Source organism: Sparus aurata, chromosome 23 (genome assembly GCF_900880675.1).
Source record: "Sparus aurata chromosome 23, fSpaAur1.1, whole genome shotgun sequence".
In the NCBI taxonomy this organism is placed as follows: domain Eukaryota; kingdom Metazoa; phylum Chordata; class Actinopteri; order Spariformes; family Sparidae; genus Sparus; species Sparus aurata.
Window position 1 is genome coordinate 6,916,343 of NC_044209.1, and position 20,048 is coordinate 6,936,390.

The 20,048-nt window shown below is 42.6% G+C and overlaps 1 protein-coding gene across 4 annotated transcripts in view; it reads left to right on the plus strand.

The window, feature by feature from the left end:
• The window catches only part of pkn1b (protein kinase N1b), a 34,384-nt gene that overhangs the window by 2,901 nt on the left and 11,435 nt on the right, over window positions 1-20,048 (plus strand). Inside the window, exons 1-5 of one of the 4 annotated variants that reach the window (XM_030408074.1) lie at window positions 12,114-12,328; window positions 13,716-13,863; window positions 17,224-17,524; window positions 18,601-18,746; window positions 18,874-18,994. In XM_030408074.1, the coding sequence (XP_030263934.1) occupies window positions 12,252-12,328; window positions 13,716-13,863; window positions 17,224-17,524; window positions 18,601-18,746; window positions 18,874-18,994 (793 nt within the window). In that variant the 5' untranslated portion in view covers window positions 12,114-12,251. Of the gene's footprint in view, window positions 1-12,113; window positions 12,329-13,715; window positions 13,864-17,223; window positions 17,525-18,600; window positions 18,747-18,873; window positions 18,995-20,048 lie in introns of those variants that run through there. The other 3 variants (XM_030408075.1, XM_030408077.1, XM_030408078.1) reach the window with 3 other exon arrangements.

Sequence of the window (20,048 nt, forward strand, 5' to 3'; positions counted from 1 at the left end):
TATACGGCATTTCACATAATGCAACTCAGTAGGATCTTTTGTTAGACTTTCCCTGCCTGGTAAATGCCCATGCTGCCATAAACAGTGCAACAGTTTTTAAAGCAGGCTTTCGGTGATACTCTCCTTGCCTTGACCAAAGATGGCAACATCAGGGCTACTCTCTCAGCCTTTGAAATGCTCCCACCTGAATCACAGATCTTATAATGTTTTCACCGAGTCATTAGTGCTGTTCTCCCTACCATTAGTAAATTAACTCAATGTGTGAAATGAGTGAAATGCACCTTTTTACCCAATATCTGTAATATTTCTTCGTATTGTCCGTCATCATTACATTGAACTGCAGTAGCCCGTGAGCCACACACAGCACAATTAACTGTAGATTTCGGCTGCCCTGCAGTGTAAATGACACATTTGGCCACATGACTGAATCGATAAGACTTGGCGATTACCTGAACTGCCTGAACTGGTCTGATGAATTCGGCCTCCCTCTGTCACAATGACAGGGGTTCAGTCATTATTACTGCAGGCCAGCGGACAGCCGTCAGCAACGGCTGATTGAGATCAAGGGGGCCACGTTGGTAATGACGATAGGCTGGACGGAGCACAGCGGTGTGCTGATTGAGCTCGCTTGATCACACACTTCCGTTTTATGTCTCCTCAGTACCTCATCAAGCCTTTACTGTTGCCTCCTATTGGAGGTCAAGACTGCTGGGCTTGCAGAGGAAAACAGCTGAGATGACCCGGTCTATGTTCTCCTACTATCCCCCGCTTGCTTTGTTAAAAACACATTATTCAGATATGCACAGAAGGAGGCTATCAGTGTCACCATCAGTGTAAAGTTTAGCTTAGCTGTTGGTGTTTTTCTGCCCTCTCTATCTTGTTCGCCGCTCTTGCATTAATGCTGGCCCTCTTCCTCCTTCAGATGCTCTCCTGCTTAGGATGTAACTCTGCACTGAGTTGATAACACAACATACACTTTGAGGTAGCTTATACACTCTGCGGCCGCCCTCTCATGAATTCTTTATTTCCGTTAGTTTCCTGTAGTTATTATCTGCAAGTCAGGGGAGCTGATTCTTCACTCAGCGGTGAGCAGCAAAGATCCTGACCAAATGACTTTTTTATTGATCATGCAAGAGAGCAAAGGCAACTTTGTCCATTTCTTTAATGGCGTTGGAAGACTTTTGAACTTAGAGCTACATGCCCAGGTCTGATGTTCCCACATATATTATAATACAGAGTGATGTCTTGCATCACATTCGCCATAATGTTTATCTCCAGCTGCCACTGCTATCGATAATAGGATTAGGCGACTGTGGACTTCGCTGTGTCTCTGACCTCCTACGAGGGTAGCATTAGTGCCCTCAGTCAGACACATATACAGCCACCCCCCCACCCCCACATCCAGTCCATCCTGCCTGAATCCAGGATTACACTGTGTCTGCAAAAATCTGTCTCTCCCAGACGCACCAGTAGACAAGCTTGTATCTGTTACAACACACATTTGATGCACTGATGGGGCATTCATCAATAAAACCTGATGGGTGCCTCCAGCCCTAAGCTCGCTCTTTAGGGTGCACTCGAGCGGTCTCAATTAGTGCCAAGGAGGAATGCTGATAAAATGCTGCTGAGAAAAAAATCTGAAAAATTCAAAGTATCCCTTCAGGCTGCTGTCCATGACTCCCTGTGTTTTCATGCTGGTCTAATGGCTGCTTGTACTGACCCTTCATCAGGTCCATTTCCATTTAGCTAGCCAGTCTGAGCACCAGCTGTTGTTACTATATGCCATCTATCCACCAAGCTTTCAGGGGATTAATTATAACAAGGCCAAATGAAGGAAGAAAATAACAAAATACAACAGATATCCTGGTGAAGGATAGACTTACTACTGGTCGCACTGGTTACGTTTGCTCAGCTACATTTTGGCTTTTTCTAAGCTGGCTGTGTGTTTTAGAGCTTTAAGGGATTGTGGTATTACAGGATTGAAGAATGTGCTGCTAAGAAGGACAAGTTACAGAATTGGTGTTGCGCTGGGGGAGCAACATATCGTAAATTCAATCTTGAAATTATATTTCTCTAAGTATGACTCGAGGATAGGAAGGTCACAAAGGAAGGGAGCCATTTAGGAGCCATGTGTTCGCCTGAGAAACGAGCATTGATTGGTTGCTAAAGTAGTTTTGTAATGCCAGTGGGCACTGAGGCTCAGCTCTGCTTGTGAAATAGCTTACGCTGTGGTGTTTGGCCTCGCTCTGAGGTAAAAAGGACAGGGATGAAGAGGTTTTATATTGAATCAGCAAAATAGTGAAAAAAAACATTTAAGTAGAACTGATCAATACTGACAATGATGTGCGGATATTTTGTTCGATATTGACCCTTTCAAACATTTGACTTAAAATTATGGAAGGTAATAAGATATACATTTTTTTTTTTATTAATCCAGGAAAAAACTTTGCTATAAGATCCCTTGAGTACCTGTTGTGGATCTTTTGATCATCATCATGGTCTTTATCAGCAGATGCAGTTTGCCCAGTTTACAGTGTTTCCGAAGTGAACGATGAACCCTGAAAAAGTACTCCACGAAAGAGTAACAATATGCAGACGGGTACCTATAAAGAGTGACTGGCACAGATGCAGCTCTTTAGTAAACTATGTGAACTTATTTTGCTGTTGCAGACCAACCTTGTTAACCAACAGTTGCAAGCAGTAGCTTCACCCTGAGAGTTTTTCTCCATCTTCAGTGGAAGTCTTTATGGACTAAGATGATGGCAGAAGAGAGTAATCGACACAGTAGAGAAAACTGAAAGAAGCAAGAGGAACCTTTGTGACTAACTAGCACTAGCACGTTACTTACTGGCTATCATGCAGTTGGTTGGCGGATTAATTTAGATGTGACACTCCATGGTGTGACCAGGCCTTTACTCAAGGAGGCAGCTACTCAGAAATGGCAGCAGCTGGAAGCCAGATTTCTCTTGTTTATTTAGGAGCAAAATATATATATTGTACTAGATCTAGCCTAAAAGGAAATTTCATCTATAGTCCCTTGGTGGAGCTTGGTACGGATGCATAGGTTACAGAGGAAAATGATCAGTTGTAGTATGGAAACACTCTTAAATAAATACCTGAAAAGCAATGCTAAATTCTTGCTAGGGCAAAGACAGTAATGCCAACACAATTAGAAACAGAAGGTTCATTAGTACAAGAAATTCCCAAACACTAGGGACCAATACTGGCTGTATTCAGTGTATTTTAGTTGATTGTCCTTCAACCTTGTTTTTCAGTTAACACTGCTCCATAAAATGTTTCAATCCTGGCAAAATGTGGACCTGGAGATGCCTATTGTAATGGGAACTACTACAGTCGGTCTCTGAATTGTATTTAGCGATACAGCAGGGCAAGACACTGTCACGAAACTTTACAGGTGTGTTGTTGAAATGGAAATGAAGGCTAAGTTTGAAGATGGGTGTGTAGTACTCGGTACTCATGGGTCAGAACATCAACAACGTCCATCGCAGCTGTTTTGAATCCATCATAAGATGGTCTCTAGTTAGTAACTGATGCAGAAAGATAGAGAGGAACCTGTGCTGTGTGACCTGATTGTGGTTACACCTGAGGCACATGAGATGAGTTATCCCACCACTGTGCATGGGTCATGTGATAGCCTCTGTGTTGTGCTATGGAAGTGGTGTTGGGTTTAAGGGGAGCACAGACCCGAGGCTTCACCGGAGTGGCGGCGCACTCGGCTGTGATGCCGCCCAAAACAGTGGACTGTCTGTTCCTGTCAGCAAAGAGGTCGTAAAAGTGAGACAGACACGGGGAAAAAACAGCTATTATTACCTGCTTGAGACAGGGAGACAGACAGGTAGTCTAACAACAAGCCTGCCCTTCCAAATGTAACCCGAACTGCAGCCATTGTTGTTATTAAAGTTTCTGAGGCTGAACTACTGAAACAGTGGCATACTGAGGCACAAATAGCAGCCAGATGCCATTGTGAGTTTTTTTTTTTTTTTTTTACCCAGCGCCAATAATGTGCAGGAGATTATGGGAGTTGTAACTGGAGGAGTATAAATAGTCTGTGATGAATAGGATGCTGCGACTTCAGGGGGAAGTCCAGAGAACAAACAGAAAAGAGAAAGTTCTGAAGTAATGTGAGGCTGGTACTTAACCAACTGTCTCCTTTGCAGCTGCTGCCATGTGATTTGTTACTGGCAGTATAGCAGTATTATGAGCTCTGTCTTGATCCTCTTTTTTCACATTACTCTAATTTTGGGCTCATTACAAAGGGTAGCTTGCTATATTTGCTTCCTGAATGTTCATGCCTTTTCTTTAAAGTGAAACTCTCACCAAAATGCAACCCATTTTGAGAATTTTTTGAGTCACCTTCATGTAAAAGCATAATTGCGACAAAAGCGGCACTTTTAAGATTTACCGCATTTTACGTTTTCAGGTGCTTGGGGCAAATTAGTGATGGAATCAAAATCGAATTAAAACACTTGGAAGGCTCGACGTGACATGAAACTTTGCTCGTCGTGTCACCAGGGTCTCTACACATGAACACGAGCATTGAGTACATTGTTTGTGTACACAGAGTTTACTAAAAGAACGTTTTTGGACAACTCACATTAGCAGATGTTTCCTCCAGGCTCGCCGCCATCCTGCCAGTGAGAAGTGTCGATCTCCGAATGTGACGTAACATGGAGGTGAGTTAAGGTGGACCGCTCCTGAAGCTTAGTTCCATATAAACGCACAGATAATTCATTGTTTTGTCGTGAGCGAAAAACAGTATTGGACTTGAAGTTGAAAAAGGAGCTTCATATAAGAAACAATACTAAAATCAAAAGCCGGAAAAGTCATGTGAGATATCACGTGGATAGTTGTTGCTGGAAGACAGTAGTGGTCCACCTTAACTGTCCTCCAGGTTACGTCGCATTCGGAGATCGATACTTCTCGGCTGCCACGACGGCGGCTAGCGGAACAAGCTACTGCTAAGGTGAATTGTTAGAAAAACTTTGTTTTTAGTAAACTCTGTGTTCACAAACAATGTTCTCAATGCTCGTGTTCATGTGTAGAGACCCTGGTGACGCTTCAAGCAAAGTTTCATGTTGTGTCGAGCCTTCTTAGTGTTTTTGTGTTAGTGTTAGCAATTTTGATGCTATCGCTAATTTGCCCCAAGCACTCCCACTGAAAATGAGTTTGACCCGAAAACGAAAATACGGTAAATCTTAAAAGTGCATCTTATGCCTTTACACAAAGGTTTGACTCGTATACATTCACAAAAAAAGCCTAAGTTGCATTTTGCAGAGTTTCACTTTAAATGGATAAGGCTTGTATTTTTTTTTCTAAATGACAACATATTCTATGAAATTACCAAAAATAATAGTATATTATTCCTTCAACAATAATTGTATAATGAGCATAGTATAATGCAGTATAGTTTGTATGTATACATAGTTTACAGGGTTCACTTGTTTATCATTATTTTACAACACTAGCATTGCAAAACAAAACTGGGTTTGAGTCTTTTTATGCTACATCACAGACAAAACAAAACATTGTATTTTATAAAGTGGAGTGGAGGATGAATTGTGTTGTCTTACACACCAAGGAATGAAGTTGCTCTGTAGTCTGGTGGTGTGGGCTCTATGGAGACATCTCACTTCACTATAGTACAGATGTTTACTGATGTTTAGCAGTTTAAATATTTTTACAGTAATCATGATGTTTAGTGTTTAACAAGCTAACAATGGCACAGAGGCTGATTGGAATGTCATGGTTTGTTTGTTTTTACCTAAATTGACATTACGATTTTGCTAAATGAACAGTAAAAGAATCCACAGAATTATTATAGTTCATCTTTATGGGGACAGTGGAAGGATATGGTAATGACGAGATTTTACGGTAGTCCACTGACGTATCGCGTGAGGTGCTGCACCACTCCCTCTGGCACGATAATCTTAACAAAATCCTGTAGTGTGTGATGCGCCATTATTTTCAAATTGTGTATTGTGTGCAGGTTTGAGATTAGAGAGAAGAACATCTGTGAAGATTTTCTTTATGTGCGTGATGCAACCTGATCGGTCCTGTAGTGTGAGCACTGTGTAGGACTCCATGTAGTACACGTATGTTTACATGTATGTAAATGAAAATATTCTGGGGATGTGCAGATGGGTCACTACTGCCTGTGAACTATAATGGCTGAGGAGCTCATTGCCCTCACTAAAGGGGTCTTGTTTCATTAACCATTATACTGTAATTAAGATAACACAGATCTGTAAACATGTGTGCAGCGTTTATGTTTTTCTTCCACTTACCCTGCCTTTTGAAAGTGCCATGTTATCGCAATCAGCATCAGTAAAGAGGGATAATCATCTGCATTATAGAATGGGCCTCTTATCCCCCTCAGCCCTTCTGCCATAATCATTTTTAATCTGCTTTCCATGTCCATTACCAACATGCCTACTCGACCATGCTATTACATAGCGGGGCTCTTTCCGCTCCCCGTGTCCCCTCCTGACCGCTGTAGGTGACTTGGGAGCATACTGCATGTAGTCTAAGCATCTGCCATAAAGCTTGTAAGTGGACATGTTATCTTCCAGCTACAGGAGGAAGAGATAGATAGGCAATCTTGATAATCACGGATTCAAACGCATGTGTGTGATTTTCTGGAAAAAAAATCAACCGCGGACATCCGTGTATTATTTACGCAACATCCGAGTTTCGATTTTTCCCAGGCAGCGGGGGATATGCTAATGGATCATCTATTTCATTCATGTTTTGAACTGTCAAAAGATTCCTCAGAGATTTCAGGGCTGTTAGATGCTGAATTATGGAATTGAACACAACACTGGAAAATCTATTTTTGATGCACGGCGATGCAGCATTTTTCATCCTTTTTTTTTAAGTATTCTGCTGGAAAATTTCTCCCCCCTTACCTGTGCTATCCTGGCACCATGTGCATGTGCCTGTAGATTTAGAAGCTTTCAGCATTGCTTTTTCGCCAGACACCATCTGAATCCCTCAGTCTATCCCTGTGGGCTCATGTCACTAGCAGGAGGAAGTGTAGGATATTCTGTTAATATGGACCCTGAGATGGCTGGACAGCTGCAGAAAATCCCCACATCAGACATCATGGCCCCATCACACAGCACTGTGCAAGCCCCACGCCTAAGCTGGTGGCAACTTAATACTAAAACACTTGGCATCAAACATTTAACTACTTTTTCAGATTACAGTCCTCTCCATTGAGGCTTCTCTCTTTATGCAGCTCAGACGACTCGAGTTTTTTTGTTCTGTTTTGTTCAGGATAAATATCATTCATTACATGAAATATCATTCAGCCCCAATCCCTCATCACTCTAAAAACAGGTAAAATACATATGGTATTTTCTCTGGGGTTTTTTATTTCCAACATTCACCTCCCGAGTCTGGAAAGATAACAGCTGGAGCATGACAGTAGTTAAAGTAGCCATGACTGGAAAGCCATGAAGTGCCTCATTAGTTCTCTCTGTGTAACACCCTTATTCGGGTTGACTGTTGTAGGTCAACAACTTTGTTTGCTGCCTTTTTCATATGCAGGTAGTGCTCAGTGGAGCATTCACAAAAATGTGGGCTATGTCTGTTGGATTCACATCCAAGGACCTTTTTACCTCTGAGTTGGTCAGTGCCTGCAAATGACTGCTGTTTATTTTATGAGCCTGAATATACTGGCATCGTGGCTGCTGGAGAAGATGTCTGCTCAGAAAACTTTTTTGCCCGTTAAGCAAAATTGTATTTTCATATTTGTTCGGCATCGTCCACCTGTCTTGTTTTCATAAACTGCTGCTACATGCATGACAGAAGTAGATTAAGTATGTGGACTATAGAGCCTTTCTTATTGGGGGTTTATGCTGCTTTATTCCTTAGAGGCCTGAACAGAGCAACTGTTTGTTGCTGCGGAGTTCACAATGGACAAAGCCGGGAACACAAACACATAAGCATTTACTGAAGTCTCTTGAGAAGATCGACCCTTTCACAAAGATGCCATTCATGCCCTGGAGCGGACACTGCTGCAGCACACAGCCACAGACAGATGTGCACTGAAACTCAAACAAGACACTTTCTCACCTAACCCTCAGCACAGTCTTTCTCCTGTTTACTCAGACTGTGAGAATCCTCTCCCCTTATGCACATGATGTCTTCATCAAGCTTTGGTAGTGCAGCGGACATACATACAGCCGTGTTGCACTGTAAAACAGCAAAAGGAGATTTGGCAACAGAATTTCCCCTGGAATATGAGGGATTTTAGAGATTAACAGGCAACACACACACTCAGTCCAAGGTACATTGTGTAAGCCGTTAACTCATTCATAGAGGGCCAGAGTCGTATGAGAGTAGATATCAGCTGGGAATTCTGTGATTTTGTCTAGTTTGTGTTCTCCTGATCTCCAAGGGAATAATACTGGTGGACTTGAAAATTAAAATTAGAATTTTCAAAATTGGGGCAGCAGGGGCCAAGTTATCCTGACTTGTTGATCCTACACTTCCCATAATGCAGCTAGATAAGGTTTTTTTAGTTTGACCTCGTTTCCTACATCTGTAACACTATACACACCATGGGTGTATAAGGAGAACTGAATACAGCGTTGGAGGCAGAGACGACTAAATCCTGGTTTAACCCTCTGTTAACTCAAACTAACAGTGTTGATATTTTGTTAATGCACCGATGCTCATCCTTCCAATATTGTTGCAATATCGATATAATGTTATTTGGTCAAAAATATTGTGATATTCGATTATTTCGGCCCATCCTAGCATTTATAAAGTGCTTTTGACAAACTTTTCAAAATATTGAGAGAGAGCGAGAGAGAGATGGTGTATCACGATACAGCCTAAAAATAACCACTCAGTAAAATGCCCCTGAAAAGCAATCAACCAACCTTTTGATAAGAGAAATGGGACTTACTCACCACCTTGCCTAGAGTTGAATAAAAACATTGGTTTGTCTGTCTTGTATGTACAGTCATTTTTCTTTCCTAAAGATATTTTTAGATATTTGTTCTCCTTTTATTTGACAGTGTGAGGTGGGGAGGCAGCATAGAAATAGGGGGAGAGAGGGGGGCATCACACGCCATGCAATGTAACCATTTGGCTACCAAGGCAATTCAACCAGGGAAATATGGTAATTGTGTAGCTACAGCCAATAGCTGGTTGTTTAGCTGAGAACAAACACTGAAATCAGGGAGAACTGTTCTTTTGAATGCTTCATTACACTGAATTATTTTGATATTTAGTCCAATATTTGTCTTGGTCGGTCAGCCGACAATACAAACCAAGTGGAACACACCAAATTGTTGTTGAGCAGAGTCACAACCGACATCACACTTAACTCTGCTGCTCTCAGGTCAAATTGGCCCACTTACCCACATAAGAGTCGACTTGTTCTGCTCACTGAGTGTAACAGTGTCCTGAAGTTAACTCTGCAGACTTCCCTCTGAACTGCCGTGTCGCCATAATGAGGAGCAACATTTCCTCCTGTTAGTGCTCCCATCATCCATCTGACATCGCCTTACTGTGCTGTTTTATTCATTACGGACTGGTTACAGTGCATTAGTCTTTTGTGTGCATTTGTGTGTATTTGTGTGTATGCATGTATGTTATGATTGTTAACGATTCTTCGAGTCCAGGCCTTCCCTCCATCAGCGTGTATTATTTATTATTCATTTGGTATCTGTTTTATTTCTTGTGCAGCGGCATGAGGACATCAGTGTGTGTCTGTATATGTGTGTGTGTGTGTGTGTGTCTAGTCTTTAGAGAGATTAATTGGAATTCACTGTTCACTCCCCCCACCGCCCGGCTCCACCTCAACCTCCAAACAACCCCCCCCCCTTAACCCAAATCCCATCCACTGCCTGCTGAATGAGGCTGTGTGCAGACATCAGGATGTGAGGAGAATTTAAAGTTGCGTTTCTCCCAAATTCTGTCTGCTTCAGTCTCTCTTTCACATGGAGTGTTTCAGAGTACCACACACACACGCGCCATTAAAGTGATGAATGCCACTATTAAGAGAAATCCGACCTCTTAACTGTACTCTTTCTTATCCTTTCCTCCTCTCAACAACTTCAGCCCGCGGGTCACATTTGTCCCTGCAGCTTCTAACAACATCCAGCCCACATCCACATCCACACACACACTAACGCTCTATCATGACCTTGTGTTACGCTGTTAAATCCACATTTCCTGATGATAAACATATTTTCATCACCAGTAACGTCCTGCAAATCCCAATCCCCCATTTCCCATACAAAAACATCTCTCCCTGCAGTATCAGGCTTAGAGAACATTTACGGAATGATTATTATTTTTGGCAACACTACACTTTAACAATTAGGTTGAAAGTCCGCTCCCAAGCTCCATCATTATTATTGTTCCCTGTGAATTGCTTGTGAGTAAGTGAATGAGTAATAGAATGACAGAGTAAGAGCCGGCAGCTGGAGAATTCCCCCGATGCCTCTACCCCGACAAAAAGGACTTAATCTCTATTTATAGACACAGACGAGCCAAGATGAGCTGACGGGCCATTAAAACTTAATCAAATGGCTTTCTGTCACCCACTGGCAGCACCGGGGCAAAAGTCTGCGAGCCAAAATGTGTCACAACGGAGAATGCATGATGGATTGGCAATAAGATGAAAAAATAAAGGAAAAAGACGGCAACATGAGAAAGGGCAAAGGTGTAAAGCAAAGAAAATACAGGTAGGGGAAGATGAAAGGGTTTGTGGGGAGAAAGAGGCATAAGAACAGCAATCTAAACAATGTGACAGGCGGTGTTATTTCATTTTAGTTCATTGCGGTAAGGAGACCTGTCAACAGCAGACCACAATCTCGTATGAAGAAGTATGGCTTCATACAAACATGCCGTGCAAATATGATAAGTCTGCCATACTGTAGCTATGACCTTTTGTTATGTTCTTTGGCATAACTGGTACAGATTGTTGGTGTACTTTGTGATCACTTTAACTTTTTCACTGCATCTAACCAATTACTTGATTTACTGATTGGTGGTTTGCAAAGGGCCTGTACATTTTTGACAAATTTCCAAAATATTTCTGGGAAGGTTCCAAGAGAAGTTACGCTTTGGAATTTGGGAAATTCTGCACAATTTCAGCATATTTTTTCATCGTGAACTTACTTTGGAGTGGATTGGGGTATACATGAAAAGCAAAACTAGGTATTACGGCATGTTTTGGTTAAGAACGTGCCCATTATATTGAACTGCGATCCAGAAAATTACAAAAATTAATAAAAATGAGCTGTCACTTTCTGGCATCAAAATTAAAAGCAGGGCTGGCTATTCTTCCAGCCTTTTCATCTCCACTGAAGGGAAAAAAACAACAATGGAAGTCCTTACAAAACAATTGTACGCTATCTTTTCAGCATCAAACTGGCAGACAGGCCTGGTTTTCCATCATTAGTTGAAATCAGTGGAGTATTTGGCGTCTAAAGAGAGAAACATTTTCCTCGTAGAGTGATTATTGGACTTCCATTCAGCAGTTGGCCAGAAAACACGACTCCAAGTGAATGCTAATGTGTCTGTTCGATGATAAATAGGCAACTGTTCATCAGCACATAATGATAGACGGCTAATGACATGCCAGTTATCATGCACTAGCACAATACACTTACCGGCTCGTGAGATTTCCCACAATTGGAACTAGTGACTGTCAGAGCAAATGATAGAAAGATTTCAAAAAAAGTGTTACAGTGGAGTCGTGCTGTGGTTTGAAAGCACTTGTTTAAACTCCTCAGCCAAGTGCTTTCAAAGTAATTTTAATCCTTAAATGAAAATCTGAAAAATAAGATTGAGAGCACTTTATCATTATGAAGTCAAGCTATGCAGCAAAGCAAGCAGCTACTGTAGTCCTCAATGAAGAGTTGGAACAACCTAACAAGGGATATTTGTATCACTGTCAGATGATTTCTCTAGTCTTACTTAAGGGATCATTTGGATGTTAAGGTAATAACCGCACAGCATGTGTTCCAGGTGAACAGGGTGAGACTGCAACTTTAAGAGTTGTATATATAACCGATTGTGATCTTAGTTCCTGATACTGGTCAGCACAGTTTGAGTAACTGCATCTACTTCTCAGGCACAGTGAGCGAGACAGTTTGGTACTACGAGCATCACAGCAGCAGCAGCTTGTGTTTTTTGAAGCTCCAGGTTTTTCAGTTACAGTGGAGTTACTAATGACAGCTCAGCCATATTTGTAAAGGTGAGACAGTATGGATGGATGGGGGCTGCTATATCTGCAGCCACCTGTCCACAGCACACAGGGAGCACCGAGAGCCACAGCTGCTCGGTAAGGAAATCTTTTCCTACCTGCTCACAGGTATGGGAACATTTATGTCTTTTATCAAAATGATACTAAGCAAGGCAAATGTCTGCGTTTGCGTATATTGGCTTCACGTCATGAAATTTCACTTCCTATTCTCCTATAGCAGTGTGGCACAAGAAGGAGAACTAAATATGGTTTGGTGCCTCTTTGTGTGTGTGTGTGTGTGTGTTTGTCCCTCGCTCTCTCTGTCTATGAGCATGTACCCTTTTGTGTAATGGGTGTGATACAATAGAGATAGATAGGGCGCCAGAGAGGGCCATCTGCCACACAGTAAGAGCTCAGGGGGTCAGTGACCTTCGCACTGCAGAGTGTCTGACTCAGATAAACCCATGACCCTGTGTGTCAATCACTGACAGGAAGACAGGAAGACGTCGGACAGCGAAAGGGGCACGTCAAAAACAGGCCCAGGGTCTGTGATCACCGCTCGTTCATGCATCAGAGGTGACGACTCAGCTTGCTGTGCTGCTCCTCTTCCCAATTTAGATTTTATGCGAGCTTCCAAAAAGTCCGTTCAGCTTCCCGTGGACACAGCAGGCGAATGAGCGACTCTCCCTCTGTGTGCGCAGTTTGTTAGCCATATGGCGTAGCGTTGTATCAAGAGGACGCTTGATGTTTTGCATAATTTGTTGAAAAGCAGAGAATGCCTTTGTTGTTTTTTCACAAATTGTGTTCTTTGTGACATCCTGCTTGTGAGGAAAATTTGCCCATAACACTTCTTAGTATCAATGCCTGTCATCATTTAGATGTCAAGTCCCTGTCAATAGAAGGTTTAGCTAGTGCTTATTAGAGGGAATGTTTTGTCCTTGACCCGTCTCTCACCCGTGTACTTTATTTTCTTGATGCACCTGCATGTCAATAATATAATTAGTCCTGCAGTATCGTACTTCAAAGATGAGCATGGTCTGAAAGTCCGTTTGATATAACCACAATCTATCACAACAGCCTGTCTCTCAGTTTTGGAGACCCAGTAGCAGGAAGCAGAGTGGCTGTGAGCTCTCTCACTTACAAAACCAACCGAATCTGTGTGTGTGTGTGTACGTGTGTGTGTCTGCACAAAGTGCATGACGCCTCAGTCTCTATCTGGCAAAGAGCAGAACAGGAAGCAGCGAGGTGGGGCTCGGTCTGCGCTGTTCTCTCTTCCTCTCCTCCGCCTCGTTCACTCGCTCCGGTTTTAGACTGGCTTTTGATTCCTGGCGGGAAGGACATCCTGGATTTTGAGGAGGCAGGAATAGCACTTGGTGTTGCCTGATTGGTGCGGCTGTCAGTGGCTGGCTGTCTGAGAGAGTGTGTGTGTGTGTGTGTGTGTGCGTGTGTGTGTGTGTGTATGTGTGTGTGTGCTTGTGTGTGGCAGGGGACAGAGGACAGAGGATAGGGAGGAGGCCAGGACCGAAGCCAGAGGGAGGCCTAACATGGCCAGTGATGGCGTACTGGAGGACCTGCCAGGGGATCAACCGGTTGATTCCCCAGTACACACTGAGCAGAGTGACACAGAGTCTTCGGTAGGCAACTGTGGCCCGATCAGGCCTCAACATGGCTGCCTTTTCTTTCTTTCCATCCCTTACTACGGCCCTTCTCTTTTCTGTCGGCTTCCTCGTTCACTTCCTGTAAAAACATCTCCTGTCTGACAGCGAATCACTTGTGAGTTTTCATTCCTGTCTGCTGTTGTGATTTCGGCCCGCTGTGTGAGCTGTCTTATATCTCGGTCCAGAGGTTCTTTGTTGGAAAACACCAGGGATTGAGTTGTATTGTGTTTAACAGGAGTGCGTCACAGTTCAAACTCTCCCTTCCTGTCGTTCATGGTGTTTTTCTGCTCTGCTTTCTCGTCTGCCTCGAATGGCTGTGGCCTCCACAGCCTCTCCAGCCAGTCACATTAAGACGGATATATATGTTTACTATTGTACGTGCAGACATGTTAATTCTGTGAGTTTGTCATGGATAACAGTGTCTGTAAATGTTTGGATCTTGAAAAAGATGAGAAGTTGTTTTTGAGGTTCTTCCAGACCAAACTCCGTGATAGAATACATTTTTTGCTGTGTTGTTAATCTTCATGACTTTGTTCGACAGCCAGTCTGTGAAATATGTTTAATTACATCAGAGTTGTAAACTGAAAGAGTTTTACCATGACGTAACATTGCATTAAATCAGCAGTAAAATCCTACAAACCCTTGGCCTGTGCCATGTGATTTGGTCGGTTGCTCGGGCCGTGCCTGACTGTATTGTGTTGCAGATGGATTATGGCTTTAATGAGAGCAGAGCTGTAGCCCCAGCCTGCATGTAGCTGGGTGGACACAGAGACCTAAGAAGTTGTAATCAGATCTGCTAAGCTGGATGGCTGGCTGCGTGGTGCAGTGAAAGGCCCTGAGCACCCCGTCATTATACGCTGGCAGGAGGGAGGGGACAGTCCTCAGTGTCCGAGTTTGTGTCTGTGTGTGATCTGATGTCACAACATTAAATGAATGAAGGACATCTCCAGGATTTCAAGCCACCTTTTCAGTAGGTTCATGGTGAATGTGCGTTAAATGCGACATACAGTATATCCCTGCTGTAAAGCGTAGTATGTTCAGTTTAGACTGTGTCAATGAGCAGGTGATTTACCAGCAATGTTTTCAGACCTTTCGAGTGCTTTCACCTGTAGTTTCAGCTCATTTGGTCTGAACCAAGGGACAAAGTTTTGGTCTGGTTTATGTTCAAACTTGATTTTTTACAAATAAACCAAGAGGAGTAAACATGAAGTAAACATGACTCGCAGGTAATTCATTAATTCAACCCTTTATTTCTTTTTGATTGTCCTGTATCATCAGGAACCATGTGAGAACATCACATTATTGTGACTGACAGCAGGTCATGTGAAACTTCAATCCTTCTAATGTGTATTTATATTCTCACTAGGTGTCATAAAGAGACTAAAAATCAATTGCATGTCATGACAAATGGATAGAGACATAAACAAAAGAAGTGCCTTGTGCAGCAATATTGTGATTACTGTGTCAGATACTTTGAATGGACTTGACAAAATGTCAGGTCAGGGAAAAGCGCCGCACTCACTTGCTGACACACATACATGCTATTATCGTTACCAGATGATAAACATAAATATGCAATGCTGGCTGTTTCTAAGATCACATCATAACAGTTCCCGATTAGCAGATTGATTTATTTGTGAGCTAAACAAGGGCCTGAACAGGTTAGATGTGAAAGCATCCTGAGTGTGGTGGTGGTGGGGTTGGTGTAAGGTACTTGCATTATATTGCCCCCTGTCTTGTCTTCAACCTCTGTCCATATAAAGCTCGAAAATAGTGGATTTTCTTGTGATCAAGAAAGTACCACGTTTTGGTTGTTGTTTTTTTTTTGTTATTTTTTAATCCATAATTAATTTGTGTTAGAAAACTACTGTACATTTCTCAATTTTTCAAAACCGAATAAAACTGATTTCGGCCTTTATTTGGGGAAATGGCCTCTAACCTTTAGGTGAGTAGGTGGTTGTTTCCCATGACGTGACATTTAAGAGCCAGCATCACTAGGAGACAAGTGTCACTGGTGTGCTATTGACTGGAGCACATCACAGATCTATAAAGCCTATGAACGTTGATTCAAGTTTTTTTTTTAATCAATTTTTTTTTGATACTTTCAGCATTTCCAACATTTGGCAGGACCCATCATGCTCTTAAATCCTATTTTACTTGAAAAGGGGAAGGGAGCCCTGCTAGCAAATGTCAGAACCCATTTTTCTGCTTAACGTTACTTTTCGTTCTTGCTATACCAACAATAACTGAGTCATAGGCAGCTCCCACACACAGGAGTGTTTCTAACACATCGTATAGAGAAGCAGGTCCAGTTAGCGTGAGCTGTCTTTGCTTTGTTGACCAGTCTGTCGAAACTCACAGCAACTGGTCCTCTAGCCAGCACATCTGTATGGCACTCTGTGATTTGAATCACAACATGGAGTGATGTAGATAATTGCAAAGTTAGTTTGGAGTGCTGAAATCATAGAGGGGCTAACAGCAAAAACAGCATTGACTCTGCAGCTGGTTAAATACCTGTGTAGTCACTGAAACCGAAATTAATGTTTGAACTATTTTTACAGCTCACCCACACAGATATTGTACTAATAGAATTACTGTTCAGTCATCGTCAGCTGAAACCAAAAATTCATAACCCCCTGTAGAGCACTGATGTCGGAGAACCTGTCACTGCAAAAAAATGTTTCAAATAAAATATTTTTTTAACTGATTGAAGATCTGTTTAAACCATCTCGTCATCTTGTGACAACTCTTTGTGTTTTACGGTGAAAACAACCAACACTGCACACACAAGTCTGCGAATGTGTTGACATTGTTATATTTGTGTTATATTTTACACATATGCAGCTTGTGTGTATGTTTACCTGTTACCCATCCAGAAGCAGTACAACACTGATCGATTATAGTCCATATAAACGCTGTTCTAATCTGCTGTAATCTGATCAGTGTCGATCGGTAGGAGAGCTGATGCGAGCACTCGGCGCTTTACACACTTAAACGCTGCCCATGCTTTGATGCCGCCTCACAGTCTGAGCTCAGCAGGTTTCACATGTTGAGGATTCACTCAGAGTTGCTGTTTTCACCTCCTTTCATCCCCCAGTGCTCCACTGTTCGTCAGAACTGTGCAGGGTGACTGTTACCGGCTTTGTCTGTCGAAAGCTCGGCTCAGCAGCTCTCAGCTGGAGGTGTCACCTTTTGAATCGGTTTCTCTTTCAACTCAAATTGAATAATCCCCCTCAAACACAGTGGGCCAAATATAGTTGAACTTACTTTTTCATTCCTTCTTGTTGTGTTCCTTCTCCTTAACCATCTCACCCTCTTCCTGTTCTTCTCCTCCAGAGCGATCCGGGCGGGCTGTCGGTGCTTGAGCAGCTTGGTCTAGACCAAAACTCTGACTTCTCCGACTCCAGCGTGCAACAGCGCCTGGACGAGCACCGCGAGAGGATCCGCAGGGAGATCCGCAAGGAGCTGAAGATCAAGGAGGGCGCAGAGAATCTGCGTAGGGCCACCACCGATAAGAGGAATGCCCAGCAGGTGGACTCACAGCTCCGCAGCTCCAAACGGAAGTTGGAGTCCCTCCACGCTCAGCTGCAGGAGCTGGACGCACACATCGTGGTCAAGGGCCCTGATGACAACAAAGGTGCAGTATCCAATGTGGAGAAGCAGTTTAGAAGTTACGGTGCCATCACTCTAAAACAGTTACAGGATAATTGTAACACTGTCAACATTACATACATGTTTCAGGCACTGGCTTATGTCAAAAAGTCTCTGTAAATTTAATCCAAACATGGTTTTGCATGTTTTATCTGATTACTTCATATTCAATCTTTCCATGAGTGATATGAGCTTTTTAATTGATATCCTACCTTTGAGGCCAACATTGGTGTCTGTTGATTAAGAAATGTGAATTAATAATCCATCCTGGTGAACATATAGCCATAGACTTGAAGCTCTTAATTAATGGCGTGTACATTGTTGTGGAAAACGGCAAGACTTGGATCTGAACAAGAGTCTACAAACATCTCACAAGATGTGAGGTTGTTCATTACTATGACACAGTGGTGATTTGAGATCAATGCTAACTTTAGCATGCTAACATGATGATGGTTAGCAGGTATATTGCTCACCACATTAGTTAAATGCATAAAAATGCTAATATTTGAACATTTACTACAAAAAAAGATATACAGACTACAGAGGAAATCAAAATGCATGTCATAATTGTAGTTGTGGCCTGCCTATCAGGCTTATAAAGCCTCACAGAGATGAGGTGAAGAGTGTGAACACATCACAGTTGGTTTTGACTGAAGTCCGCAATGGCTCAGTCTGCATGCTAAAAGGGTGAACATTTGGATTCAGCCTTAGAATGTCTGTGTATACAGCAACATTGCTATGTGTGGATCCACACTGCTAGTGCAGCTAAAAATATGAGTCACATTATCCTTCCAACAGTGTTGCCATTTGTCTCTTTTTCATATTTTATTTTTTTCTCTACACAACAACAAGGAATGTTTTTTCAAAAGTATACCTTTTTGCAACTGTGTGACATTAGCACGACAAAAAAGGTACAACATGGTCAGTTTGAAGCCTCTAATAAATTTCTTCACAATGGCATAAATTGAAACCAACAGCTGCAAAGGCAGGAACTGTTGTATGCTTTTGCCGTAATCAAGAGTAGTAGTTTATTTACATCATGCAACCACTTCTTTTGCCCAGACACCCCACAGTCTCCAGGGTCGGTCAATCGCACATCGGCTAACCAGCACCGCATCGCTGCTTTGGAGCGGCAGCTAAACATTGAGCTGAAGGTCAAACAGGGAGCAGAGAACATGATCCCAATATATGCCAATGGAGGTACCAAGGTATTTATCTGGCTCGAAGTCAGCCATTACTCCCGTTCACTGCGTTCACTTTACTACTCTGTAATATCCAGTCTGTGCTCCTTTACTCTCTCCCTGATCCCCTCCTTTTTTTTCTATCTCTCCACAGGACAAGAAGCTTCTCCAGACGGCTCAGCAGATGCTGCAGGACAGCAAGACAAAGATCGACATCATCCGCATGCAGATCCGAAAGGCAATGCAGGCCACGGAGCAGTCTGAGGACAACCAATGTACCTATCATGCTCTTTGTTTTTATCCTCAGTTGCATCGTTCAATCCAACTTTCATCCTACCTGTCACTCTTTCGGCTTATAAACACTGCATATTTTATGATGCGGGTAGTAATGGATCAATTCTTGCTTCAGAACTTCACAGTGCACAGTCTTTCAGTCAAACACACACACACACACACATTGTCCATTACAGCCCTCTCACTCGCTCAGGTTAGAACCTTATTGATGTTCCTGCATCCCCTTGATGTTGCCCAACAACTAAAAGCCATGCCTCATTTAACAGAGGTTAGAGAGGAGGCAGGACAGACGCGGGGAGCCAGGAAGGGAGTGAGACTGAAAGGACTGAGTCAGAGATGACGACAGGGTGAAGTGGTGGGAAGGAAGGAGTCAGAGATGAAAGGGAGAATAAGCAGGGAAGAGAAAAAAAGCTCAGAGCAGCAGAACGAGCAACCGTGATCCTGGAAAGGACAGCGAGCTGACTGATTCAGGCTCCAGCCTCTAATGGGAATCTATTTTCTCGCCATTCTCCTTAATTTCCCCTGCCTGCTATCTCTTCAGCCCCTGTGCCTCAAAGCTGCTGTAATCAATATTTTTCATATGGACAATGGATCACATGATCAGATTTGTTTGTGAGAGGGTTTAGATTTTCCGGCCCACTCCTTTACGGTTTTGGTTCATTTTCACTGGTGTCATCAGCTTTGTTTTCATCCACATCTGACGGCTTGTTTTAAAAAAAGAAGTCTGTACAGTAGTGGTGTACTGTTGCCCACAACATGGTACCTGATTGCACAATACGAAAAGGGCATACATAGATGACAATAAGTGTGTTGCGTATTTAACAGTTTGAAATGGTCTACATTTTCTTTAAAGTTTAAAGTTTAGGCACCAAAACCACTTGGTGAGGTTGAGAAAAAGATCATAGTTTAAGTACATTAACCACATAGTTAACTTGAACACAGCCATAACTAAAGCTTCTACACTATTCGCCCAGCATCAAACAGAGGACATGACACATTTTGCAAGTAGCTGGTGAGCATGTGCATTTGGCTATC